The 24,336-nt window shown below is 42.6% G+C and overlaps 1 protein-coding gene across 1 annotated transcript in view; it reads right to left on the bottom strand.

The window, feature by feature from the left end:
- FRMD8 (FERM domain containing 8) overlaps positions 1 to 24,336 on the bottom strand; it is a 61,787-nt gene that overhangs the window by 21,704 nt on the left and 15,747 nt on the right. Inside the window, exons 5-7 of the mRNA XM_030218251.1 lie at positions 18,324 to 18,382; positions 17,473 to 17,639; positions 4,099 to 4,320 (exon numbers count right to left, since the gene is read on the bottom strand). Of these exons, the coding sequence (XP_030074111.1) occupies positions 4,099 to 4,320; positions 17,473 to 17,639; positions 18,324 to 18,382 (448 nt within the window). The remainder of the gene's footprint in view (positions 1 to 4,098; positions 4,321 to 17,472; positions 17,640 to 18,323; positions 18,383 to 24,336) is intronic.

Raw genomic sequence — 24,336 nt, forward strand, 5'->3', positions numbered from 1 at the left:
CACTACCAATAACGAAGATACACCAGGAGCAGACAACCTCACGAAATACTTCAACGAGAAAATTGTTCCATTGCAAAAAAAAAAATACCTGTCAGTACCATTGACTACGCCGAACTCCTTGACCACCTAGACCCAGACCCTAGTGTATACCCAGCAGACAGAAACTGGACCAACTTCGAGACATTATCGGAGGAAAACATCTTCCAAACGCTCAAAAGATTTGCCAAATCTCACTGCAAATTAGACACATGCCCCTCAACAATTTATAATGGACCTAACGAATCACTTGAACTATATGTTACAAAACGGACTCTTCCCAAAAGAGAAAGGAAAGATTCTACTTACCCCTACACCCAAAGATGTGAAGAAAAGTGTTAGTGAAATAACCAACTACAGACCAGTAGCATCCATTCCCTTAATAACCAAAATAACGGAAGGAATGGTGACTAAACAACTCACACACTACCTACACAAATTCTCAGTATTACACGACTCCCAGTCAGGATTTCGTTCAAACCACAGCACAGAAACAGTACTAGTCACTCTTATGACTAAATTCAAACAAATGATCGCAACTGGCAAGAACATACTACCTCTACAATTCGACATGTCTAGAGCCTTCGACATGGTTGGCCATGGAATACTACTACATATCCTTGAGTACTTCGGAATCGGAGGTAACGTTCTCAAATGGTTCAAGGGGTTCCTAACCACAAGATCATACCAAGTGTCATCCAAATCGACCACATCAGCCACATGGATACCTGAATGTGGAGTCCCACAGGGATCCCCCCCCCCCTCACCGACTCTATTCAACTTAATGATGATACCCTTGGCCAAACTACTAAGAAACCAGAATCTCAACCCATACATATACGCAGACGACGTAATGATCTACATCCCATTCAATCAAGATTTAAAGGAAATCTCCAATGAAATCAACCAAAGTCTACAAATCATGCACTCATGGGCGGATGCATTTCAGCTGAAACTCCATACAGAAAAAACCCAATGCCTAATACTCACCTCTCAGCACAACACGAACAAATTCACCACCATAAACACACCTAAACTGAATCTTCCAATCTCAGACACCTTAAAAATCCTTGGAGTCACTATTGACCGACACCTAACACTTGAGAACCATACGAAAAACACAAACAAGAAAATGTTCCACTCAATGTGGAAATTAAAAAGAGTAAGACCTTTCTTCCCAAGGTCCGTCTTCTGTAACCTGGTGCAATCAATGGTACTCAGCCATCCAGACTATTGCAATGCACTATACGCTGGCTGCAAAGAGCAAAATAATCAAGAAACTCCATACAGCCCAGAACACTGCAGCTAGACTCATATTCGGTAAAACAAAATATGAAAGTGCTCAACCCCTACGAGAAAAGCTACACTGGCTCCCAATCAAAGAACGCATCACGTTAAAGATATGCTCCCTAGTTCACAAAATAATTCATGGGGATGCACCAGCCTACATGTCAGACCTGATAGACCTACCACCCAGGAATGCCAAAAAATCATCCCGCACATTCAACCTTCACTTCCCCAACTGCAAAGGTCTAAAATACAAACTAACGCATGCGTCAACCTTTTCCTACCTGAGCACACAATTCTGGAACGCGCTACCGCGTAATTTAAAAACCAACTATGAACTTACTAACTTCCGCAAACTACTGAAGACCCATCTCTTTAACAAGGCAAACCATAAAGACCAACAAATGTGAACCTCTCCACATATATCCAGAAAAGACTTAGAGGCATATTTTCAAAGCACTTAGCCTTCCAAAGTTCCATAGAAACCTATGGAACTTTGGAAGGCTAAGTGCTTTGAAAATATGCCTCTTAGTATATCTGCTTGTTAGACTACTATCTTGTCTTATCATAATCATGTCACCCAAGATCTGTCTGTAATACTAAATATCTATCTTATCATGTATTTCCATTATTCATGATGTATTGTAAGCCACATTGAGCCTGCAAAGAGGTGGGAAAATATGGGATACAAATGCAATAAATAAATATTAAATCAGTATTTATGTCCTTTATTAGTAGTTTTATATTTAATATTGCTGTTCCTTTATTTGCATGGTCTTATAAGTTTGTAGTGTTGTGTATTTATTTACTTCTATGTAGTTTTTTTATGATATGATACTGTGATTTTATATATTAACAGTCTTTTTACCCCTGATGCAACCCTGCAAAGGGTGAAACACAGCCTGTGTCGGGCATCTGGTTCTTTTATCTACTGTAGTTAATAACATCCTTTTAAATATAAGATTTTCTTCAGATCTGCTGCATTGCTTTTACCAATTTGAATTAAAGACATATTTACAATGTGGACACTGCAGAGAAACTATAAAAACCCACCAGACCCAGAGTGGAAGTGAATCTCTCAATTATGTAATATTTCAGTTGATGCTCTTATATCCACTACTCTGCTGGATAGGATTTGCACATAACAGATGACTCTGAATAGGAGGTGATTTGGTCTCGGGCTCATTTAGTCTCCATGTGTTACAAAAAAGTGGAACGGAAGTATAGATTGTTGACTGGACTTACCAATCCCCCTCTTTGTATGTTCATCATGTGGGCACTAACACTTAATTGTACTGGAGGCAATATGAAGGCCAGGAGAATTGTAATCACATGTGGTGGACTTTTCCAGTAGTGCCTCATTTATGGAGATAGATGCACAATGAGATCAGATGCCTTGGGTGGAAATCTTTTACTTTAGACTAGGGTTGTCCAACCTCAGTTCTTGAGGGCCACAATCCAGTTGGGTTTTCAGGATTTCTCAATGAATATGCATGAAATCTATTTGTATGCACTGCCTCCTCTGCATGCAAATAGATGTCATGCATATTCAATGGAAAACTCCGGAAAACCCAACCTTGCAAGGGTCGAGGATGGACACCCCTGCTTTAATTGCTGGGTGGCTACTTTTTGGAAAACTCTGATGGCAACACACTGGTCCTCTCAAGTGGCAGAGATCTCCCTTATTGAAAACTGTCTTACATTTTTGGGAGATGTGACTGTGTACAATAATGTGTGGCACAAGGACTGGAGATATAGGGAGAGAAGCACCCGTTGGTTATTCCTCTCCCAAATGTTCATGGTTATATCTTGGAGTAGGACATTTATATCCGAGTCCAACTAGTTTGAATTTGGAGTAATATCTTTGTATTGCATGTTGTATTCCTTGTCGAACTAAACAAACAGTTAAAAAAAAAAAAAACACAACACACACCACTTGTGGTGTAAATTCTACCAAACAGCTGCGCCTTATCTATAGCGACTCCTATATTTTCTGAAGTGGATTCTCCCTACTCTGGGGTCCTTAATTTGAACTGCTGCCACTGAAACCAGTCAACTATTCTAACATCTGCCGAGAAGGTGTGGACTAGTGGCTACAATGAGCTGGGAATCAGGGTTCAAATCCTGCTTCTCCACTAACAAGCCTTGTGATCTTGGGCAGGTCACTATTTCCTCTCGTACCCCCTTAGACTGCAAGCTCTTTGGGGCAGTGACACAGGCTGCACATACTGCAGCAGGACATGTTTATCCACTCCTACCCTAGCTAATACCATCCTTGACTTCATGTGCACCTTTCTTTAACCAAGTAACCTTATTTTCTAACTCCTCTTACCCTATTACCTATCTATGCGTTAACCATCTCTCTGACCTCATGTGTAACTTTCTTTAGCCACCTTACTTTCTAACTCCTCTTACTCTCTTATCTATCTATATGTTCCACCTTTGCTTATACCCTACACCGTCAATTAAAATGTTCTATTATGTATTGTGTTGACATTGTAAGTAGTATACCATGCGTTACTTTGTATTGTTATTTGAATGTTTATTGCGTTATTTGAATACATTTCTGTAATTGTCTATTGCTCATGTTTGATTTATTCTTATTGTACACCACCTTGAGTGAATTCCTTCAGAAAGGCGGTAAATAAATCCTAATAAATAAATTTCTTAATTCTAATAATGCTATATGAAAATGCCTTTCTAAATCATGCTTAACAATCCAGTTTAAGACAATTGTCACCTTTTATTTCTAGAAGATATTGGTGTACTACTCACCCATAATAGGGCAGCTCATGGCACCTTTGCAAGTATTCTCTGTAATGTTTCTTCAGTACTTCAACCTCTTCGCATGCACTGCCATCTGTAACCTGCCTGTACGTATCCAGCAGGGTCTGCTCAAAGCTGTCCTGCTTGGACCCTCGGCTTCGGAATGCCATGAGCAGCCCACTAGACCTCTTCTTGCACAGGTATCCCGGAAGGAATGAGTGCAGCTTCCCCCTGCAGGAAAAGAATAAGCATTGAAAGAGTTCAGCCATCCCCTGGCAGCTTTAGTAGGTTTTAACATCTTACACCCAAGCTGCAAGAGGAAACTTCTGGAGTTTGTTCCTACCTGGTGTGAGCTGTGTTTAAAGCGAGGAAAGGAAGGATTGATCTGTGTTTATTACTGCTAGTGAGTGTTGTCATCTTGTGTTTTGGAGGGGACTATAAAAAGCCCTGTGCTTAGGGTTGTTCAGACTGGAGAAGGAGCTGCAGGGAGCTGCCCTCTTTTCATTGATTAGGCCTTCTGCAAAGAAGAATTTCCTAGGCTGGTGTTTTCTAGGAGGGTAATGGAGTAGACAAAGGTGCTTAATAACCCACTACCCACAAAACATCACCCACCCCCAAAACCTACCCTCCTTGCAACTGCCCCACCACACACACAAGTTGGAAAGAATTCCATGAACCATGCTCAGAATGCTTTTCCCGCTCATCTTATTTTAAATGCTTCTGGTGCTTTTGTTTTGGTGTGTGATTAAAAAAAAAAAAAATCATCACCCACTCTATAGCCACACAACTGAGTGAACATTTATTAGTGAGCAGAGTGGCATTTTCAAAATTTTTGTTACCCAGTGAACTCCCATTAATGATGTTTTACAAATTCTTTTGTGGACCCTCTGCAGCTGGCAGGCCAAATCACCCAGGCTACACAACTAAATATAGATTCAACTTCATGGAAAAAAACTACTAACTAGACCGTTTTAAAACAGCAAACCTCTGAATAGTCTACACACAAAGATATGACTGTATGTAGTGAATGGGCTGTTACTGGAATCCAGAGCTCGTCACAAGAATGCATCAGTGGGAGCGCTGGGGCTGACAAAGAAATGAATTGTTTTCACTGGTGACACTTCAGTGCTGCAATCTGCAAAGCTCGACACTGCTCAGCATCTTAAGCCAATATTCAAGTGCAAGCTTTGAACTTTGAGCAGACAACAGTCCCTTCTTGTTTTTTTTTGTGCTGAGATAGAGACCCAGAAACAATAACAAAACAGAAGCCGAAAAAAGACCAACCAACTAAGCCAGTCTGCTCAGTTATTGATGCCCACTGCTAAGCATTAACCCAACTGTTTCTAAGACAAATTTTTTGTCATTCTTGCTCTTAACAACTTGGTAGATATGTATACAAGATCCTCTACTTAGTTCACATCCAGAACCTCTCCCCACCCACGTCTAACCACCGAGGTTGGTAATAAACTAAGAGCTACCAGTATTAGCATTAGGAAAGGAATAACAATAAAAGAAAGAATATTATAATGCCTCTGTATCACTCCATGAGGATCACACCTTGAGTACTGTGTGCAATTCTGGTTGCTGCATCTACATAGAAACATAGAAAATGAAGGCAGATAAAGACCATATGGCCTATCCAGTCTGCCCATCCAAATCTTCTACTATCCCTTCCTCTCCCTTAGAGATCCTATGTACTTGTCCCAAGCTTGCTTGAATTCAGATACAGTCTTCGTCTCCACCGGGAGGCTGTTCCACAAATTCACCACCCCTTTCCGTGAAGTATTTCCTTAGGTTACTCTTGAGTCTGTCCCCTTTCATCTTCATCCTATGCTCCCTCATTCCCTTCAACCGAGACTCGCCTCCTGTGCATTTATGTCATGGAGGTATTTTAAATCTCCATCATCTCTCCTCTCCCACCTTTCTACCAAAGTATACAGTCACGTGAAAAAGTATTTACTCGCCTTCTGATTTCCCTTATTATTGCATGCATATCACACTAGATGATTTCTGATCTTTAATCAAAATGTAATATTAGACAAAGGGAACCTGAGTAATTAAAACAAAAATTGTGTTTATTACTTCATTTATTTAAAGAAGAAACGGGACGATGTTCAGAACTCCAGCAATATAGGGAATAGCCAATACCATGGAACCAGAGCACAACAATAACTTCCCAATGCTCAAAGTTAACTGCAAGCAAATTCTACACTCGCCCAAAAGGGAGGAACATGCCTGGCGCATGTGTACAAGAGTTTTGTGGTAAGCAAAGCTCTTGTCCACATGTCCATTCAAACCCTGAAGTGCCGGTACACATCAGCGCTGTTCTTCTGCTCCTTAAATATAAGCTTTTCAAAATTTTTTTTCACTTTAAAAGCTTAAGTGCAGAAAACAGGCACCAACATATACTTCCACTTTTGATTTTGCTCAAACTCTCACACATTTGTTCCTCACCACCAATGCTCAGAGGTTTGCATAGACTTTTTTTTTTGTTACATTTGTACCCCGCGCTTTCCCACTCATGGCAGGCTCAATGCGGCTTACATATTGTATACAGGTACTTATTTGTACCTGGGGCAATGGAGGGTTAAGTGACTTGCCCAGAGTCACAAGGAGCTGCCTGTGCCTGAAGTGGAAATCGAACTCAGTTCCCCTTCTTTCCTCTTTCAAATAAAATAAAAACCAGCAGATTTTAAATGGAAAAATCATGAGAAATCACCTCTTCTAACCCTTCAATGTGACTTTGGAGCCGGCAGTAGGTTTCCAGCGTTAGGGCAGGGTCTTTTTTTGAGTGCTGTTTCTCTGAGCGTTGGGAAGGAATAGCTAATACCTCATTTACATCTGTTTGCCTACATTTAAATGCAATTGTGCTAATCTTTGGTGCGCAAGTTGTTTACTGTACAACAGCCTTCTGAGCATTATGCGCACATTAATGCTGGCGCTAGTCCAGCGCTAATTGCCTCTAGCACCAGCGTTTTTTCAGCATCGGCCCATAAGTTATCTAAACCCATACGAAAAACTAACTGCCTCCAAAAATTAGTGGCTGGTTGCACTACCTTTAGCAGCAATAACTGCAACCAAATGCTTCCTATAACTTGATATTAATCTTTCACATCGCTGTTGAGAAATCTTAGCCCACTCTTCTTTACCAAACTGTTTTAATGCAGACACATTCAAGAATTGCTCGCTTCAGGTTGTGCACAGCACGTCTGCTGGGTTCAAGTCAGAACTTTGACTAGGCAATCCAAAACTTTAATTTTGTTTCTCCTCAGTCATTCAGATGTAGACTTGCTTTTGCATTCAAGATCGTCTTGCTGTATAACCCAATTATGCTTCAGTCTCAGCTCATGGATGGACGACTGGCAATTCTCCTTTTCTGATACAGTGCAGAATTCACGGGCCCTTCAATAATGGCAAGCTTTCCAGGTCCTGAGGCAGCAAAGCATCCCCACATCATCACACCACCACCATTATGTTTGGGTATTAGTATGTTTTTACTGTGGAATGCTATACTTGGCTTTACACCAGACATACGGGACACCTGTGTTGTCCAAAGCGTTTCATTTCGGACTCATCTGTCCATGGAACATTATCCCAAAAGGTTTGTGGGATCATCTAGGTGTGTTTTTCCAAACGTGAAGCAAGCACTGATGTTACTCTTGGATAGCAGCAGTTTGTGTCTGGTACTCTCCCATGACTCTCATTGTGCCTAATCTCCTCCTCATTATAGAGTCGAACTCTGACCTTAGTTGATGCTAGAGAAGATTGCAATTCTTTGAATGATTCGTGACTTCCCAGATAAGTTGTTGTTACACCCCTGGAGTAATTTTGGCAGGTAAGTAAGCCACTACTGGGAAGATTCACCACTGTTCCAAGTCTTCTTCATTTGGAGATAATGGCTGGCACTTTAGTTCAGTGACATCACAAAGATTTAGAAATGGCTTTGTAACCCTTTCCAAACTGATATATTTCAACAACTGTTTCAAATTTCTTCGATCATGGCATAGCATTCTTGTAGAAATTTTGTGGCAACTACTTCACTCTCATGGTAAGGTTCAATATATAGCGAGGTTTAGATTCAACAAGGCTGGCTACAATCAGCTGAATCTAATTATCAACTAAACTTGGTCAATTGGTTGATTGAGTAACTAAGGGAGCACTTCCTTTTACACAAGGGTGATATGGGTGCTGGATAACATTGTTCCTTAACCCATTAGTACCCAATGTTCCCATAATAAGCTCCCATATGGGAACGTTGGGCACTAATGGGTTAAATAAATTTAAAAAATTGTTACATGTTTACTCAGGCTTCGTTTGTCTAATATTTATGTTTAAGGATCAGAAACTTGTGAAGGGGTAAATACCTTTCCACATCACTGTACATATTGAGGTCTTTAAATCTGTCTCCATATGCTTCATGATGGAGACCACTGACCATTTTAACAGCTGCCCTCTGGACCGACTCCATCTTGTTTATATCTTTTTGAAAGTGCAGACTCTAGAATTGTACACAGTACTCTATGTTTAAATCGTTTTTATTAATAAATTGACAGATAACAAATACTTGTCAAAGAAAATACATATCAAAAATTGTCATCTAACATCTTATGTTCAATACAAGATAATACAATATATATTTTTTTTTTTTTTATATTTTCCCCACCTTCCCTCCCTCCCTCCCTACCTGAATTAGTCTTTAAGTCCCTCCCATCCCACCCCCCACCCTAATCTTTGTCTCTACAACTTCAATATGATATGATGGACTGTATAGGCCTCCAACCAGTAGCAGATGCAACTGACTTGCCTTCACATCCCTGGTATCTGGAGTGTGCTCAATGTGTTGCGATTTACACTGAAAGTCCCATTTATTAGGAAGATATAAACGGTATTATCCTGTCAACCAGTTCTTTGCTAAAGACCAATTTCAAAAAATCTCGTGGAAGGGTCAAAAGTTCAAGAGTAGACTACGTGCTTTCGGTGTGAGAGTACCCCACAAGGGCTCCCATTGTGCCCGGAACTTTAGACCCCCTGTGCTTTCTAAGTCAGGCACCCCACACCTATCTATTCTCATTTGCTTTACTAATTGAGAGCGCCACACCTGTAATGGGGGCGCCTCTTGTGCTCTCCAAAATTGTAGTATAGTATTTATTCCAAAATAAATTGCTACCTTTGCAAATGCTCTGAAACCGTCTGGGGGGTCTGCGGTGTATTTAAATATGTTAAATAAAATTAAAGGTTCCCTCAGGAGGGTACAGTCCCACATTTGACCTATTCCCTTTAGTGCTTGTTTCCAGAATCGCTCTGCGTAAGGACAGCTCCAAAACATATGGCCTAGGGTTGCCGCATTCTGACTACATTTGGGGCACGCACCTGATGTATTAAATCCCGCTTTTTGTGCTCTCTGCGGAGATATATGTGTCCTAAGCAGCCACCTATATAGCCGTTCCCTCTGTGGGATGGAAAGCCTCTGCTTGTAAATGGATTTTAAATATGCCCTACATTCTTCCTCAGTAAATGTGCAACCTAGATCCCCCGACCATTCTCGTGCTATCCGCCGGAAATCCAGCTCTGCTGTGGTATCTTTGAGTTGTCTATGGTGAAATTTTAGCGGCACCGGGAGCTGAGCTCCTAGTGTAAACTCTTCAGATAGGACCTCCACCACATCTTCTGTAAGATCTGTCCATTCTAATGTGGCTACATAGTGTCTCAGTTGATAATATGCAAAGTAGTGTACTGGGGGAATCCCGTATCTGGCCTGGAGCTCCGCATATTCCTGAATTCGTCCCTCTTCTGTAACTATGTGCGCCAAGTATATGATCCCTTTTTTTGCCCAACTACTAAATGTATTAATCCCTTTACCGGGGGGGAATGCTGGGTTATTACAAATTGACATCCAAGGGGACACACGAGAAGAAAAATGATATTTTCTACACACCCATCTCCAAGTCTCCCTAAGAGGCTTCAAAAGTGGATGCCTCTTAAATGCCATCGTGGGCAACGGAACACCCGTGTGTAGCAAATGACTGAAATGTATATCCGGAAACACCGAGGTCTCCACCAATGTAACGGAGAAATCTGATGTCCCCCGATACCAATCATTTATATGTCGCATAGAGCATGCAGTCGCCAAGAATTTGATATTTAAAAGTCCCATGCCACCTCCTTCCCTTGGCGTCACTATTTGGCCGTATGATATTCTTGGTTTCTTTCCCTGCCAGAGATATGTTTGTATTAAACGTTGTAGCTGTTTATCATCTTTGTGTTTCAAAAAGAGTGGTAGTTGCTGAAAAACATAACCATCTAGGGGCCACCATCATGTTAAATAGTGCTATTCTGCCCCAAATAGTAAGTGGGAGCTCCTTCCACATCATCAGTTTACTTTTAGTCATCTCCATTAATGGGCCTACATTAACTCTATACATAGTGGACCTATCACAAGGGATGTATACTCCTAGGTATCTCAATTTTGTTGTCTCCCACCTAAGGGGGGCCTCCCCCTGCCAGTGTGGCTCAGTTCCCAAGTTCATAGGCATCGCACAAGATTTAGAGAGGTTAAGTTCAAATCCCGATAATGTCCCATATTCCTTTATCAATGATAAGGCCGCCTCAAATGATTCCCGCGGCTTGGTCAGCACCAGGAGAACATCATCTGCGTAGGCTAATGCACGGATCTCCTGTCCCCCCAACTGTACCCCATGAATTCTGGGGTCGGAGTTAAGAAGGCGCAACAATGGTTCTAACGTTAGGTCAAATAGGAGTGGGGACAAGGGGCAACCCTGCCGTGTTCCTCTCCCTATCTTGAACCGTGTCGAGAGTCCCCCATTAGCTGTTATACATGCTTCCATGCCAGAATATAAGGTCTCAATAGTTTGAATTATTCCAGGAGGGAGTCCTATCCACTCCAACACATGGAACAGAAAGTTCCACCCCACTCTATCAAAAGCTTTAGTGGCATCAAGGCTCACCAATATCCCAGGTGTCTCGTTGAACTGACACTGCGCCATTGCAAGCAACATTCTCCGTATATGTACAACAGAATGTCTTTTAGGAATAAAGCCCACCTGCGCCGGGTCTATCACACTGGGTATACATCTGCCGAGCCGTGAAGCCATGATCTTTGCTAATAACTTAATATCAACATTGATTAGCGAAATAGGTCTATAGGATTCTGGTTCTTCGACCACTTTCCCAGGTTTCAACAATAGCGATATACATGCAGTGTTTTCATATAAGGGAAATTTCCCTTCTTGTATCACCGCTTGGTGGTACTCAAAAAGTGGCCGTAGCAATTGGGGTTGTAACATCTTATAAAATTCTCCTGAATACCCATCCACCCCTGGTGCCGAAAATGATTTCAGTCCTTTTATTGCCTCTATTAATTCTCTAGGTTGAATGGGAACTTCTAAACCCGCTATATCTGGCTCCCCGAGTTTTGGCATCTTGGCCCTTTTCAGAAAGTCACTCATTTGTGCTTCCCCAACCGGGCGCTCGGCTGTATATAGTTGTGTAAAATGTTCTTGGAGTAATTGAAGAATTCTATCTGGGCAGTTGGTAAGACTTCCCGTCTTTTCTTTTAAAACCGATATGGTTCTACCTCCCTCCCGTCTCTTAACTATCCGAGCCAACATTCCCCCGGTTCTGTTCCCAAACCTATGGAAATTATACTTCTGAAAAATCCTATTTTTTTCCACTCTCTCATGCAGCAGGGAATTCACAGCTGCCTGAATAGATAGATAAGTATCTCTATTCGTTATGGTTTGCCGTGCCATATAACGGTTTCTAGCTTTCTGTAATTGTCTATTTAGGTGTAGGAGGCTAGTCGTGTTCTTTTTCCGCTTATTTGCAATAAAGGCGATTATGTCCCCTCTGAGAACCGCCTTTCCAGTGCACCAAAATAGTCGGGGATTAGATTCATGTTTATTAAACCAAACATATTCTTCCCATTTTTTGACTAAAAATTTTTGAAAAGACTTATCCTTTACTAAATAACTAGGGAATCTCCATTGTCTGGTCAGTTTGTAACTCCCTGGTGCCTCCAGTTCCAACCAGACAGGGCTATGATCTGATATCAATATTTCTTCGATTTTAGTGTTTTTAATACATGTAAATAGTGCAGGGGAAGTAAACATGTAATCTATTCTGCCCCAGGTTCCGTGCGCCCTGGATCTGTGTGTGTATTCCCTCGAGCCTGGGTGTAAATTACGCCATGTATCTATTACAGATAGTGAATTGCTGAATTCCTTTAACATTCGATATCCTTTACGATTCTCTCTCCCCTCCTGACTTCCCCTCGAACAGTCAATTCTTGGGTCCATCAGTACATTCATATCTCCCACAATCACCAGCTGTTTACTTTCATAAGGGAGCAACTGCCTAGACAGCCTAGGAAAGAAGGAATCATCTGGGGGAGTGGGAGCATATATATTTAGAAGGTATAATTCCCTCCCTTGCAACCACATTTTAATCAACACGTATCTCCCATTAGGATCCTGCAAAATCGTCTCCACCGTGCACGCCAGTTGCCGGCGTATACAAATTGCCACACCCCCTCTCCGCCCTTCTGGAGATGCATAAATCACTTGTCCCACCCAGCCCTGTCTCAACTTTTCGTGCTCTGCAGCTGTCAGTTTCGTTTCTTGTAGGCACGCAATATCTGCTTTGAGGTGTTTTAGATGCGTTAGAATCTTTTTCCTTTTAATAGGAGATGAAATACCTCCCACATTCCAAGTGACTATTTTACAATGTGTTATCACTTAAGCTTACTGATATCATGATAGTGTGCTTGTAAAATTCAGCCACTGGGTCCCAGCCCTTCCCCAGTAGCTGTAGAAGATGTACTCTACTACTTGCTCTGCTCTTCATACCCATGCAGTTCCTATGCGAGCCATTCTTTTGTTTGACCTGAATTAGAGACCTATACCCTCTTATTGAAATCCCCCCCACCCTTGTTTTGGAATCCCCTGTAAGCTCTCCCTCCCCCCGCCCCTTGCCCTCCATTAAGGACCTTTGCCTCTAGTCTAACCCCTAACTTCTTCCCTTCCTTAGATGTAGTACCGCTTTATGACTCTCCCCCCCCCCCCCCCCCCGAGCTCCCTGTTTTCTCCCCCTAATCCGGAAAGGGGGATGGAATTCCCCCCCTCCCCCCCATGTGGTCCCCCCGAACTGCCTTATGGAACCTTCAGGTAACTTTCTAATCAACAGTTAATACTTGTGAAACATTCAACATAACATTTCTTAATCCACTCTATATGGCAAATATAACATTACTTTCATAATTGCATCCGCGCTGTTCTCTTTGGGTCTGCAAGCAGAAGACAAAGCCCGGCCTTACACTCAAACATTAGTTTTTGAAGTCATGTTCACGGTGGTTCATCCGCTGGCGCCATGAACTCTGTGTCAATAAATTGTTGAGCCTCTGAGACTGAGTGGAAAGACCGCCATCGGTTTTCATGATGAATTTTCAAAATAGCCGGATAAATCAGCATAAACCGTGTTCTCTTGTTTACCAATGTTGTACAAAGCGGATGAAACCGGCGTCTTTGCTCTTGTACTCCGGCTGAGTAATCTTGAAATATTTTAATCGGGTTCCCATCATATTTCAAGGTATCTCTTTTCAGTCTAAAGCCCCTCATTATCTCCTCTTTGTGTAAGTAGTTGTGAACTTTGATGATCACCAGTCTAGGTCGTTGTTGCCCTTGTTGCCAGCGGCCAAGTCTATGGGCTCTCTCTATACACAGTTCTCCATAGCTGTCTGATAAAGCCAATTCTTTTTTAAGCCATTGTTCTAGTAAATGTCCCAGGGATTTTTCAGGGATTGTTTCTGGCAAGCCCACGATTCTTAAATTGCATCTCCTTGCTCTGTTCTCCATATCCTCAATCTTGTCTTGTTGAGTTTTAAGTTGTTCCATTAATCGGGTGACGTCTTGTGCAGTTTGTGCTCTTGTGTCTTCCACAGTTGAAATTCTATTTTCCGCCTCTCCCACACGTCTCACTGTATCTGCCATAGTAGCTTCTAAACTGCTCATTTGTCGTTCGAGCAAATCAAACCTTGGGTTAAGTGCGGCACTGACCGCCATAGTTATCTGCGCTAATTGTTTTTCAGAGAAGTCCCCAAGCTTTTCCAGCTTCCCTTCTGCCATCTTGGCTCCTGTATTCAATGTGGGACTCTTCCCTTTATCGTATTTGGCCCCGCTTCGGGTTGTTCCTGTTAGTTTAGGCTTCAAAAATTGCTCCATGCAGAGTATGTTACGTCTTTGTAGAGACTAGGCGTCTGATCTTGCAGCGTGGGTACTCGTGGTGTATATATTATAGAGGTGCTTTATGCCTGGGCCCCACGAACCCACCTCCTCTTATTTTCCACTAATATTGGGAGTCAATTCTGTGGGTCTATAACTCTCTCAGATTTTTCAGTCTGTCAAGGAAAGCGGCTCGATTCTATTTAATTAGCTTTGTACTTGTGTGATAATATACAAATATTTGTTTAAATTAGTCCACAAATGGAGCGTCACAGTCCTGCCCACACTGCAAGCCCTGTATCTCTCCAGGATCCCCAAGAACAGCGTTCCACCACTCTCCACTGGTAGATATAATCTCTGTGGGGATTATTTAACTTAATTGTCTTGAATGTTCAAATGTTCCTGGTCTCTGCTATAGCGAGCCTGGCTTTGGTCCCACTGAATTCCAGCGCCGCTTCCACTGTTCACCCGCCGGGGATGGGGGGGGTGGGGGGAATCCGGGAGAAAAACAAATGAGGTTTAATTTATCACGCTCCCCCTTATCCTCTATTCCGTTCTCCCTTCGAACTCCCTCGATTCAAGCCCCCGAGTTCTTACTCTGAATGTCATGCCATCTGCTCTGGTAGCTCTCCGTTTTCTTGTGCGCTGCACTTCCGGCCGCCATTTTGGTTCCGATCGCGCGTGCCGCTACCTTCGACTGTGCTGCACTCCCAGACGTACCAAAAGGTATTCTATATACGCCCGCATGCATTGGGGAGCTTTAAGTGTCGCCAGTTTGCCGTGGAGGGGTTCTTAAGAGTGGGGGGCGGAGGGCCCGTCAGCGGTGTTGCGGAGCTCTCTCAGACCGCGGCCATCTTGCCGCTCGGCTCCGCCGGAAGTCGTACACAGTACTCTAAATGGGATCTCACCAGAGATTTATACAGAGGAATTATTACCTCCTTTTTCCTGCTGGCCATTCCTCTCCCTATGCAGCTAAGTATCCTTCTGTTTTTTGCTGTCACCTTTTCTACCTGTTTGACCACCTTAAGATCACCTCATATGATTCACACCTAAGTCCCACTCTTCTCTTCCGTGCACAGAAGTACTTCACCCCTATATTATACCACTCCCTTGGGTTTTTGTAGCTGAAATGTATGACCCTGCATTTTTAAGCATTAAGTCTTAGTTGCCAAATTCTGGACCATTCTTCAAGCTTTGATAGGTCCTTCCTCATATCTCAAAAAAAAAAAACTAGCAGAATTAGAAAAGGTACAGAGAAGGGCAATCAAAATTAAAGGGGATGGAATGGCTCTTATATGAGGAAAGGCTATTGGAGTTAGGGTCATACTGGGTCAGCTTAGTGAAGTGACGGCTGAGGGAAGATATGATAGAGATCCATAAAATCCTGAGAGAAATGGAATAGTAAAAACATGAATTGATTGTTTACTCTTTCCAAAAGTACAAAGACTAGAGGACACTTCATGAAGTTACATAGTAGCACATTTAAAAACAAACAGGAGAAAATATTTTTTTCACTCAAGGTATAGTTAAGCTCTAGAACTCGTCACTAAAGCAAGTGGTAAAAGCAGTTAATATAGTTGAGTTTAAAAAGGGTTGTTCACATTCCAGGAGGAAAAGTCCATAAAACATTATTAAGGTAAACTTGGGGAAAGCCACTGTTTATCTCTGGGGTTGGTAGCATGGAATCTTGCTACTTCTTGGTATACCAGGAACTTATGACCTGGATTGGCTACTACTGCGATTAGGGCAACTCATGTTCTTATATTTGAATGAAGAGCCTCTCATGTCCAAATGGCCTGCTAGACAGCCCTACCTATGTGAGCATCTGCATTTCTGCAACAAGCTTCTGGCAGTCATGAGAACATTAGCCATACTGGGTCAGACCAATGGTCCATCTAGCCCAGTATCCTGTTTCCAACAATCACAGGTACCTGGCAGAAACCCAAATAGTAGCAAAATTTGATGCTACCAATCCCAGGGCAAGAAGTGGCTTCCCCATATCTCTCTCAATAGCAGATTATTCCTCCAGGAACTTATCCAAACCTTTTTTAAACCCAGATACGCTAACAGCTGTTACATCTACAGGCAAAGAGTTCCAGAGCTTAACTGAAAAACCAACTTCCTCCTAATTGTTTTAAAAGTATTTCCATGTAACTTCATCAAGTGTCCCCTAGTTTTTGTACTTTCTGAAAGAGTGAAAAATCAATTCACTTCTACTCGCTCTACACCACTCAGGATTTTGTAGATCTCAATCATATCTCCCCTCAGTCATCTCTTTTCCAAGCTGAACAGCCCTAACCTGTTTAGCCTTTCCTCATATTAGAGTTCTTTTTCTATTTTCTCATTTTTAAAATTTTGTACATCGCTTTGCTTTCTCCAGAGATGAAAGGCAATTAACTAAATCCTAATAATCAAATCAAGTCATTTACACCAAGGCCAAAAAGTATCCTCCTCAAGTGCATGCTAAAGCGGAATATCATATTTCTAAACATAACATGCATACCAGGACTATGGGGCATGCGATGAAACTACAGTATAGTAAATTTAAAACAAATAGGAGAAAATTTTTCTTCACCCAACGTGTAATTAAACTCTGGAATTCGTTGCCGGAGAATGTAGTGAAGGTGGTTAGCTTGGCAGAGTTTAAAAAAAGGGTTGGGCGGTTTCCTAAAGGACAAGTCCATAGACCGCTACTAAATGGACTTGGGAAAAATCCACAATTTCGGGAATAACATGTATAAAATGTTTGTACGTTTGGGTAGCTTGCCAGGTGCCCTTGGCCTGGATTGGCCGCTGTCGGGGACGGGATGCTGGGCTCGATGGACCTTTGGTCTTTTCCCAGTATGGCATTACTTATGTACTAATATTAAAAGGAAGCATTTAGGTCATGGAGGAAAAAGCAGCAACATGACTGTCTTGGGTGGGGGGGAGGATGGGGAGACAATACCTGCATAGAGCAGCAATTGCAATCCTAACACATCTCAGTGGACCATTTTGGTCCTTATCTGCTGTCACCTACAAGGTCACTGATCAGACTACTGTGTGTCAGCGCCCTACATGTCAACTGTAGCCTGAAAAGCAGCATGTCACTACACACACAAATTCCTAAGGAGGGACAGGTAAGTTTCCTTTCTAAGCATCTCCTTACTTGAAGGCAGAGGGTGTATGCTGATCCTGATCAAAGGGGCCCAGCTCCAGTCTGCAGACCAAGGCGCCCAATTTTTCACAATCCTCCACATCGCATGGGTACCGTCCTTCTAGTACATTGAATTTGGCCTCTTCATACATAAGTCTCAAGATGTCCTCGTTCTCAATCTGCAAAAGCCATCATACAAATATTGAAAGAGGGATCGATTATATCTGGTAGATGCTGTCATTAGTAGGTGGACCCTAGGCATAGAATGAAAGGGAAGGGAATGGCTCTACAGACTGTATATGCAGATGGAGCACTAGTCGTCCTCTTCACCACAGTCACATCAAAGCAAATACTCCACCACCACCCATAAAAAAAAAAAGAGAAATCCAAATATACGTTTTAAAGCTTTATATCTGACTAGTAAAAAAAAGCCCCGTTTCTGATGCAAATGAAACGGGGGCTAGCAATGTTTTCTTCTGTGTGCATGTGGGAGTGTGTGTGTCCCTGCCCTCTGGCCTCTCTCCCCTCCCCCCTCTGAGTCCTTCACTGTTACAGAGCCAGCGATTTGATTTCGTGCTCTGCTGTTTTCCTTCACTGACTGTTACAGAGAGGGCGGGGCAGACACTCATAGGGAAACCGGGTATCTCGCCCCCTTCACACTTCCGGCTGGAGGCTTCATAGAACGTTGGTTTTGCCTTTTATATAGAGAAATTCCAGAAACATCTTACTTTGCAGAACACACCACTGCTCTTAGGTAGCAGTTGCTTTCATATACATTTTTGATAAGAAAAGATTAGGTGCTATTCATACTTTTAGTTTTATTGTATTGCATCCTAACAGCCTCACTTGCCTCTTCAACTTACCTGTAACTCTCTCCTCTTTGGAAAAAACACATTTCTTCGGAACTGTACGGATGGCTCATCTGGGAGAAAAAACATTCAGAATATCAGCAGGGTCTCCTGATCTCTGGCAAGTCTGCAGCCCAAAGACACAAAACCCATCCCTTTCCATGAACTGCCACAGGAGAGCACTGGTTTAAACTAGGTTGAAGAGCTGGCAGGAGAATCTTTCATGCATTCTTACTCCCCTCCCATGCTAACTGAGCAGTAAGAAGGAGAGACTTGAATGTTGGGACCATGTCCTCCTCCTCTGCTGCCCGATGTGAACTGCATGGCTCACAGCAGAAGAAAACACCGCAACCTGACATGTTGCTGTTCTCCTCTTTTTACTGCCCAATTAGTATGGAGGCAGGCTGGATAGCTAGGAGAGATTGAGCGAACTGGCTTGGATGTAAGGGTTTCCTGTGATTTTATGGTGGCAGAAGGGCCACAAAATCCATCCCTTCTTGTAATGCCAGGTCTCTGTGGAAGAGATGTAGGAGACCAGAGACCAAAGCAACCAATGGAACACAAGTATCAGCGCTGGTGGCAATAACAAATCTCCTCTCCTGTGCTAATCCTGCACCGTATTGCTGATGTCCTCAGGTAGTGTTATCTTCCTCTGCTGCTGGGGGTGACTATAGTGTTTTCCCAGGCAGCAGAGTGGAAAGATGTAGGTTGAAGTACTATACGCTCAGCGTTCCTCTTTCTTGCAAGCAGGGTAGAGAATGAAGGAGGGAATGAGATTCCAACAACTGCATCAAATTCCATTACCAACAAAGCACAATGTTACTGTTGCAATTTATGGATAACACTCTTCTAATCTGGAAGAAAAAAAAAGCCTCAGAACCCAAGCTAAAGTTCACTGCTACTTTCAGACTATTCACAGATAATCACCTCATGGGGTGCAAATTTTTTTCACTTATTTTAATAAAGTCCCTCTATTTTAGTGAATCTGAGCACTAAAATAGTTCTGAGGCTTTTTTTCTTCCAGATTAGAAGAGCATAGACTGTTCTGTTCATAAACTGCAACAGTAACATTGTGCTTTGTTGTTAGTGGAATTTGATGCAATTGTTAGAATATGTAATTGTTCCACAGTCCTTTTTTGTTTTGTTTTTTTATATTGAAGAGACTGAGATTCCCCCATCTTTCATTTCAACTGCACACTATCGCTCCCTTTCCCTTTTTGATTTCCATTCTTCAATTCCTTACTTTGAGATCACCTCTCCTCCTCCCTACGATCCCTGCCTCTTTCCCAATTCCCTTCCCAGCAATGATCAACATAGTTTCCCTATCAAAAAGGTGAGAAAATATCAACTGAGCACATAAAAATATGCCAGGAAAGGCCAGACAATTTTCAAAGCAATTTAACCAGGCAAAAAAGCCTTCTATCCAGTTAAAGTACTTGTTCCTACGTAACTACTAATATTCAGTGATATTTAGTTTAGTTTATTCGGAATTTAATATACTACTTTAGCCAAAAGGATCACAGCAGTTTACAAAAAAACATGACAATAAAAATGTCCCCCCCCCCATATAATAAAAAGCACCTCCAACGTTGTGAAGCTGACTGTGACTGCGTGAACAAAAAAAACTTGAGGCATTTGTGCTCATGACGTCAGCACTTCCTGGTACGTCACCACCGACAACAACCAACCACCAGAAAGCAACACGCCCAAAACAGCGTGCACCAACGTCGGCACACAACTGCCGAGAAGTACAGTGTAGCGCAGGTAAACCACAGAAAACCTCTCAAACACAATTGATAAAAGCCCCCCCCCCCCCGGTGCTCTGACACTCGCCCCTCCCGAGATGCCACTGGACCACGTCATCCTGCAACAGACACCGCCATCTGATTTCAGACACCCGCACTCAAATATCAGACTCCGGAACTCCCCCTCCTCCACCAAAAGACTCCCTCCCGAATCAGCGAAAACATCAACCATTATCTCACCCCTCACATCACGACACGCCTCTGAGCTTTGAGGACCCCACGCTTTCCCCCCGCCCTCACGGGTCGTCCCTCTGTAACACCCTACCTCACACTCGCAGGCAAGCTCCATCGACGAAGTTACGAACCCCCCCCCCCCCCCAGCAAAAACAAGAACACAACCCACTCCACCCCTCAACAAATGCAGACCCCACTCCAAACACCCCCACATTTCACACACCCACGGACCCCTCTCCACTGTCACTGACAGACACAAACACACAACACATCCCCCCTCCACCCCCCCCAAAAAACAGGCAGAACCACCTCCAAAACCACAACAAAACCCTATAAGTTCAAAAACAAATCCTTCTCCTTTGACAGCACAACACACACAAAAAAACCCCCCAAGCAAAAACATGGACAACCAACTCCACCCCTCAGCAAACGCTGACCCCCCTCCAACCACCCTCACATTTCACCAACCCATGGACCCCCCCAACCCCCCCCTGTCAGAGACAGACAAAATCACACACATTCCACTGCCAACACCCTGCAACAATAACCATCCTCAAAGTCAAACACCACTCCATCCCACTTTGCCAGCATGGCACATCACCCAATCCCCCCCCCCCCCCCCCAAAAAAAAAAAAAACCAACAACAACATTTAACACAAAAATATCACAAAAACACAGACACTGACCACCAACCTCCAAACACACACACACACAAACTTAACTCTGTGACACAGACACACACGGTCTTTCACAAGACCCCCTCCCCTACAAAACCACAGAAGATGCACAAGGATACATGCACAAAGAGACCCAGGAAATTGGAGGGAGGGAGGGAGGGAGGGAGGGAGACCCAGGAAATTGGAGGGAGGGAGGGAGGGACGGAGGGAGGGAGACCCAGGAAATTGGAGGGAGGGAGACCCTGGAAATTAGACGCAGACCCTGGAAATTACAGGGACAGAGGGAGGGAGACCCTGGAAATTACAAGGAGGGAGACCCTGGAAATTGCAGGGAGGGCGGCGACCCTGGAGCACATTCTCTCTCTCACATACACAATCGCACCCAGTATCACTCTCTCTCTCTCACACTCACTCTCTCACACAGTCTCACACACACTCTCTCAAACATACACACTCCAAGGAGAACCTTGCTAGCGCCCGTTTCATTTATGTCAGAAACGGGCCTGATTTACTAGTATAACATAAGAAAAACAAAAGGAACAAAGTGAAGGAATTCAAATCAATCTGGAATTTGACTCTCAAAAGCAATAAGGAAAAATGGGCTTTTAAAACAGGCTATACATTTACTACTACTTCCTTCAGACTAAATAATTTCATGTTTTTTAAACATTTTTGGTGCCTTTTGGGGTTTATTGTATTTTTTCTTGATCTTTTTTAGATTACTAAATACAATTTGGCAAATAGGGGAGAGTTTGTTTACAATCCCTATTAAGTATATGTCCTTTTTGATTTGTGACTTTTTATTATGATATTGCTTTCCTGTCTGCATTTCACATAGTTGGAGACTACCCAAACTATTCTGCTTGTGCCAAAAGATAACTGGAACGCTTTTAATGGGGCCATACTCTACACAAATGATATAGTATAATGCATCTGTATTGTAAGGAAGTGCTTCTGAACCCTCTCTGGGAAACACAAGGTTTCAGCATTACTATAATGAATGAGATATTTGCTTGCAATGGGTCTCTGTTATATGCAAATGTACCTCATGCATTTTCATTGTGGTAAACCTGAAAGCCTAACCGGGTAGGTGTGCCTCGAGGAGAGGGTACAGAAGCACTGGTCTAAGGTATGAAAAAAACCTCTCTGCTCTTTTGAGTACATGGTTTTGAAAAATGTTAGTAATTTTATATAGAATGAATTTCAAATTAACAACCACCGTTGGTAGAAATTTCTAGAGTCCTCAACAACAACTCATTTTGGTAGATTTGGATATAAGGGAATAATGAATTAGCACACATCATTTACATCTTTGGTGATGTGACTGCCATGTGTCTTCCAGGAAACAAATTACAGGTGAGTAGACTCCACTGGATTGAAAGTTGGCTTCATCAACTGCAATAAATTTGTTGCCACCAGTGTGGTTCTTTTTTGGAAATGGCATGTTCATTAAAGTTTACATGAATTTGCCTATAAGTGACCATATTGAAATTGGTGTTCTACCCACCAGTTCATAGCAAACATACTATGTTTAGTATCACTGGTTCTGTACTGTGAAACAAGACTCCCTTCACATTTATGTCTGGAAACTAACATAAGTGTTGCCACATTGGGACAGACTGAAGGTCCATCAAGCCCAGCATCCTGTTTCCAACAGTGGCCAATCCAGGTAACACGTACCTGGCAAGAACCCAAAACAGTACAATACATTTTATGCTGCATAAGCAGTGGATTTTTCCCAAGTCCATCTTAATAATGGTTCATGGATTTTTAGGAAGTTATCCAAACCTTTTTTTAAACTCCACTAAGCTAACTGCTTTTACCACATTCTCTGGCAACAAATTCCAGAGTTTAATTACACACTGAGTGAAGAAATATTTTTTCTTGTTTTAAATTTACTACTTTGTAGCTTCATTGTGTGCCCCCTAGTCCTAGTATTTTTGGAAAGAGTAAACAAGCGATGTAGTTCCAGATGGATGTTTTTCATTTCTTGTGCTAGCTGTTAACCCGCTTCGAACATACATTTAGGGAGCGATGCAGGCTATAAATATCCATATTTTTTATTAAAAAAACAAATCCAACTGGTCACACTTGACTGAGCTGGACCTGTGGTCAGGTAGAAATGTCCTGTTTTTCCTGTTTGCTTGTAAATGTATAAATATTGGAGAAATTCAGAATCCCCAACAGTGACCATGTGGAAGAATGAGCTATACCAAAGTTGGAACATTTGGATGCTTGAAAGTGTTCTTCCCAAAACTGGAGAGGTTTTCAATAGAGTGAGGCATATTTTCAAAGCGCTTAGACTTACACAATTCCACAGTAACCTCTGGAAATTTGTAAGTCTAAGTGCTTTGAAAATGAGCCCCTTGGTCTCCTGTTTGGGAGTTTTTGACACATAGGGCTCATAGTTTGTTATTAAATGTGTAATGTTTTGGAACACTAAGGGGGGGGGGGGGGTTGGGTAGGGAAGAGTTGGTGGAAGTTTAAATTTTGTTTGAGGCTGCTCTGAAGGAACCATACGAACAGGAGTGTTCATGTTTATAATTTTGGCCACACATATGTACTTTGGTTTGCTACTTGTATGGTGTTTCTTTCCATTGCTGCTTGTAATGAGATTTTGTGATCCAGTAAAAACAATTTATAAAAAAGAAAAAAACTCTGAGGCCTGCTGAAAAATGCCGAGGGGGGAGAACACACTTGAAGGAGGGAGGCTGTTCGTAGAGCTTACCCGCATTGAGGATGAGTGCGCCTTAAAACTGAGGCCATTCCAGCCCAGTCAATGGCGCAAGGTAGTACAACCCATACAGGTGGGACCATCTTAGTGTCTGCGCATCAGGTGTCAGAGTATAGCATCACAGCCCTGTTGGAAGGAGCTGCAGGTATGCTGTGGCTCGGTGTCTCTCCAGTGTCTGGACTGGGGGTTAGTGAGCTATAGGCCACATGAAAAGGTCAGCAAATTAAGCTGCCGTAGTTGTGAGCATAGCAGAGGCAGATACAGTTTCTTGCTTTTGGAGACGGGTCCTCCCAGATCTAAACATAAAGGTCTGAAGGGGTATGCAGAGGAGCAGGAAGTTATCATCCAGTCTGCCAACTCAGACGGCCCCATGCTTTGCTGGTCAAGAAGAGGCATGCTGTAGACTAGACTGAAAAGGAAGTGTCCAAAAGTCACAGGCGCCCAAATGGCAGCACTCAAAAGACACATAAAGCAATGTTTTTCACCCCATCTTCAGGGCAAACCAAGCTAGTCAGGTTTTCATTATAACCATAATACCAATCAACTCCTGTATACGGCTAAATCCCCAGAAATAGGTTCAACTCGGTTTACAGCATAACACAATTTAAGTTAACAAACTACCAAATACCAATACATGA

The sequence above is a fragment of the Microcaecilia unicolor genome, chromosome 11, assembly GCF_901765095.1.
Source record: "Microcaecilia unicolor chromosome 11, aMicUni1.1, whole genome shotgun sequence".
In the NCBI taxonomy this organism is placed as follows: Eukaryota; Metazoa; Chordata; class Amphibia; order Gymnophiona; family Siphonopidae; genus Microcaecilia; species Microcaecilia unicolor.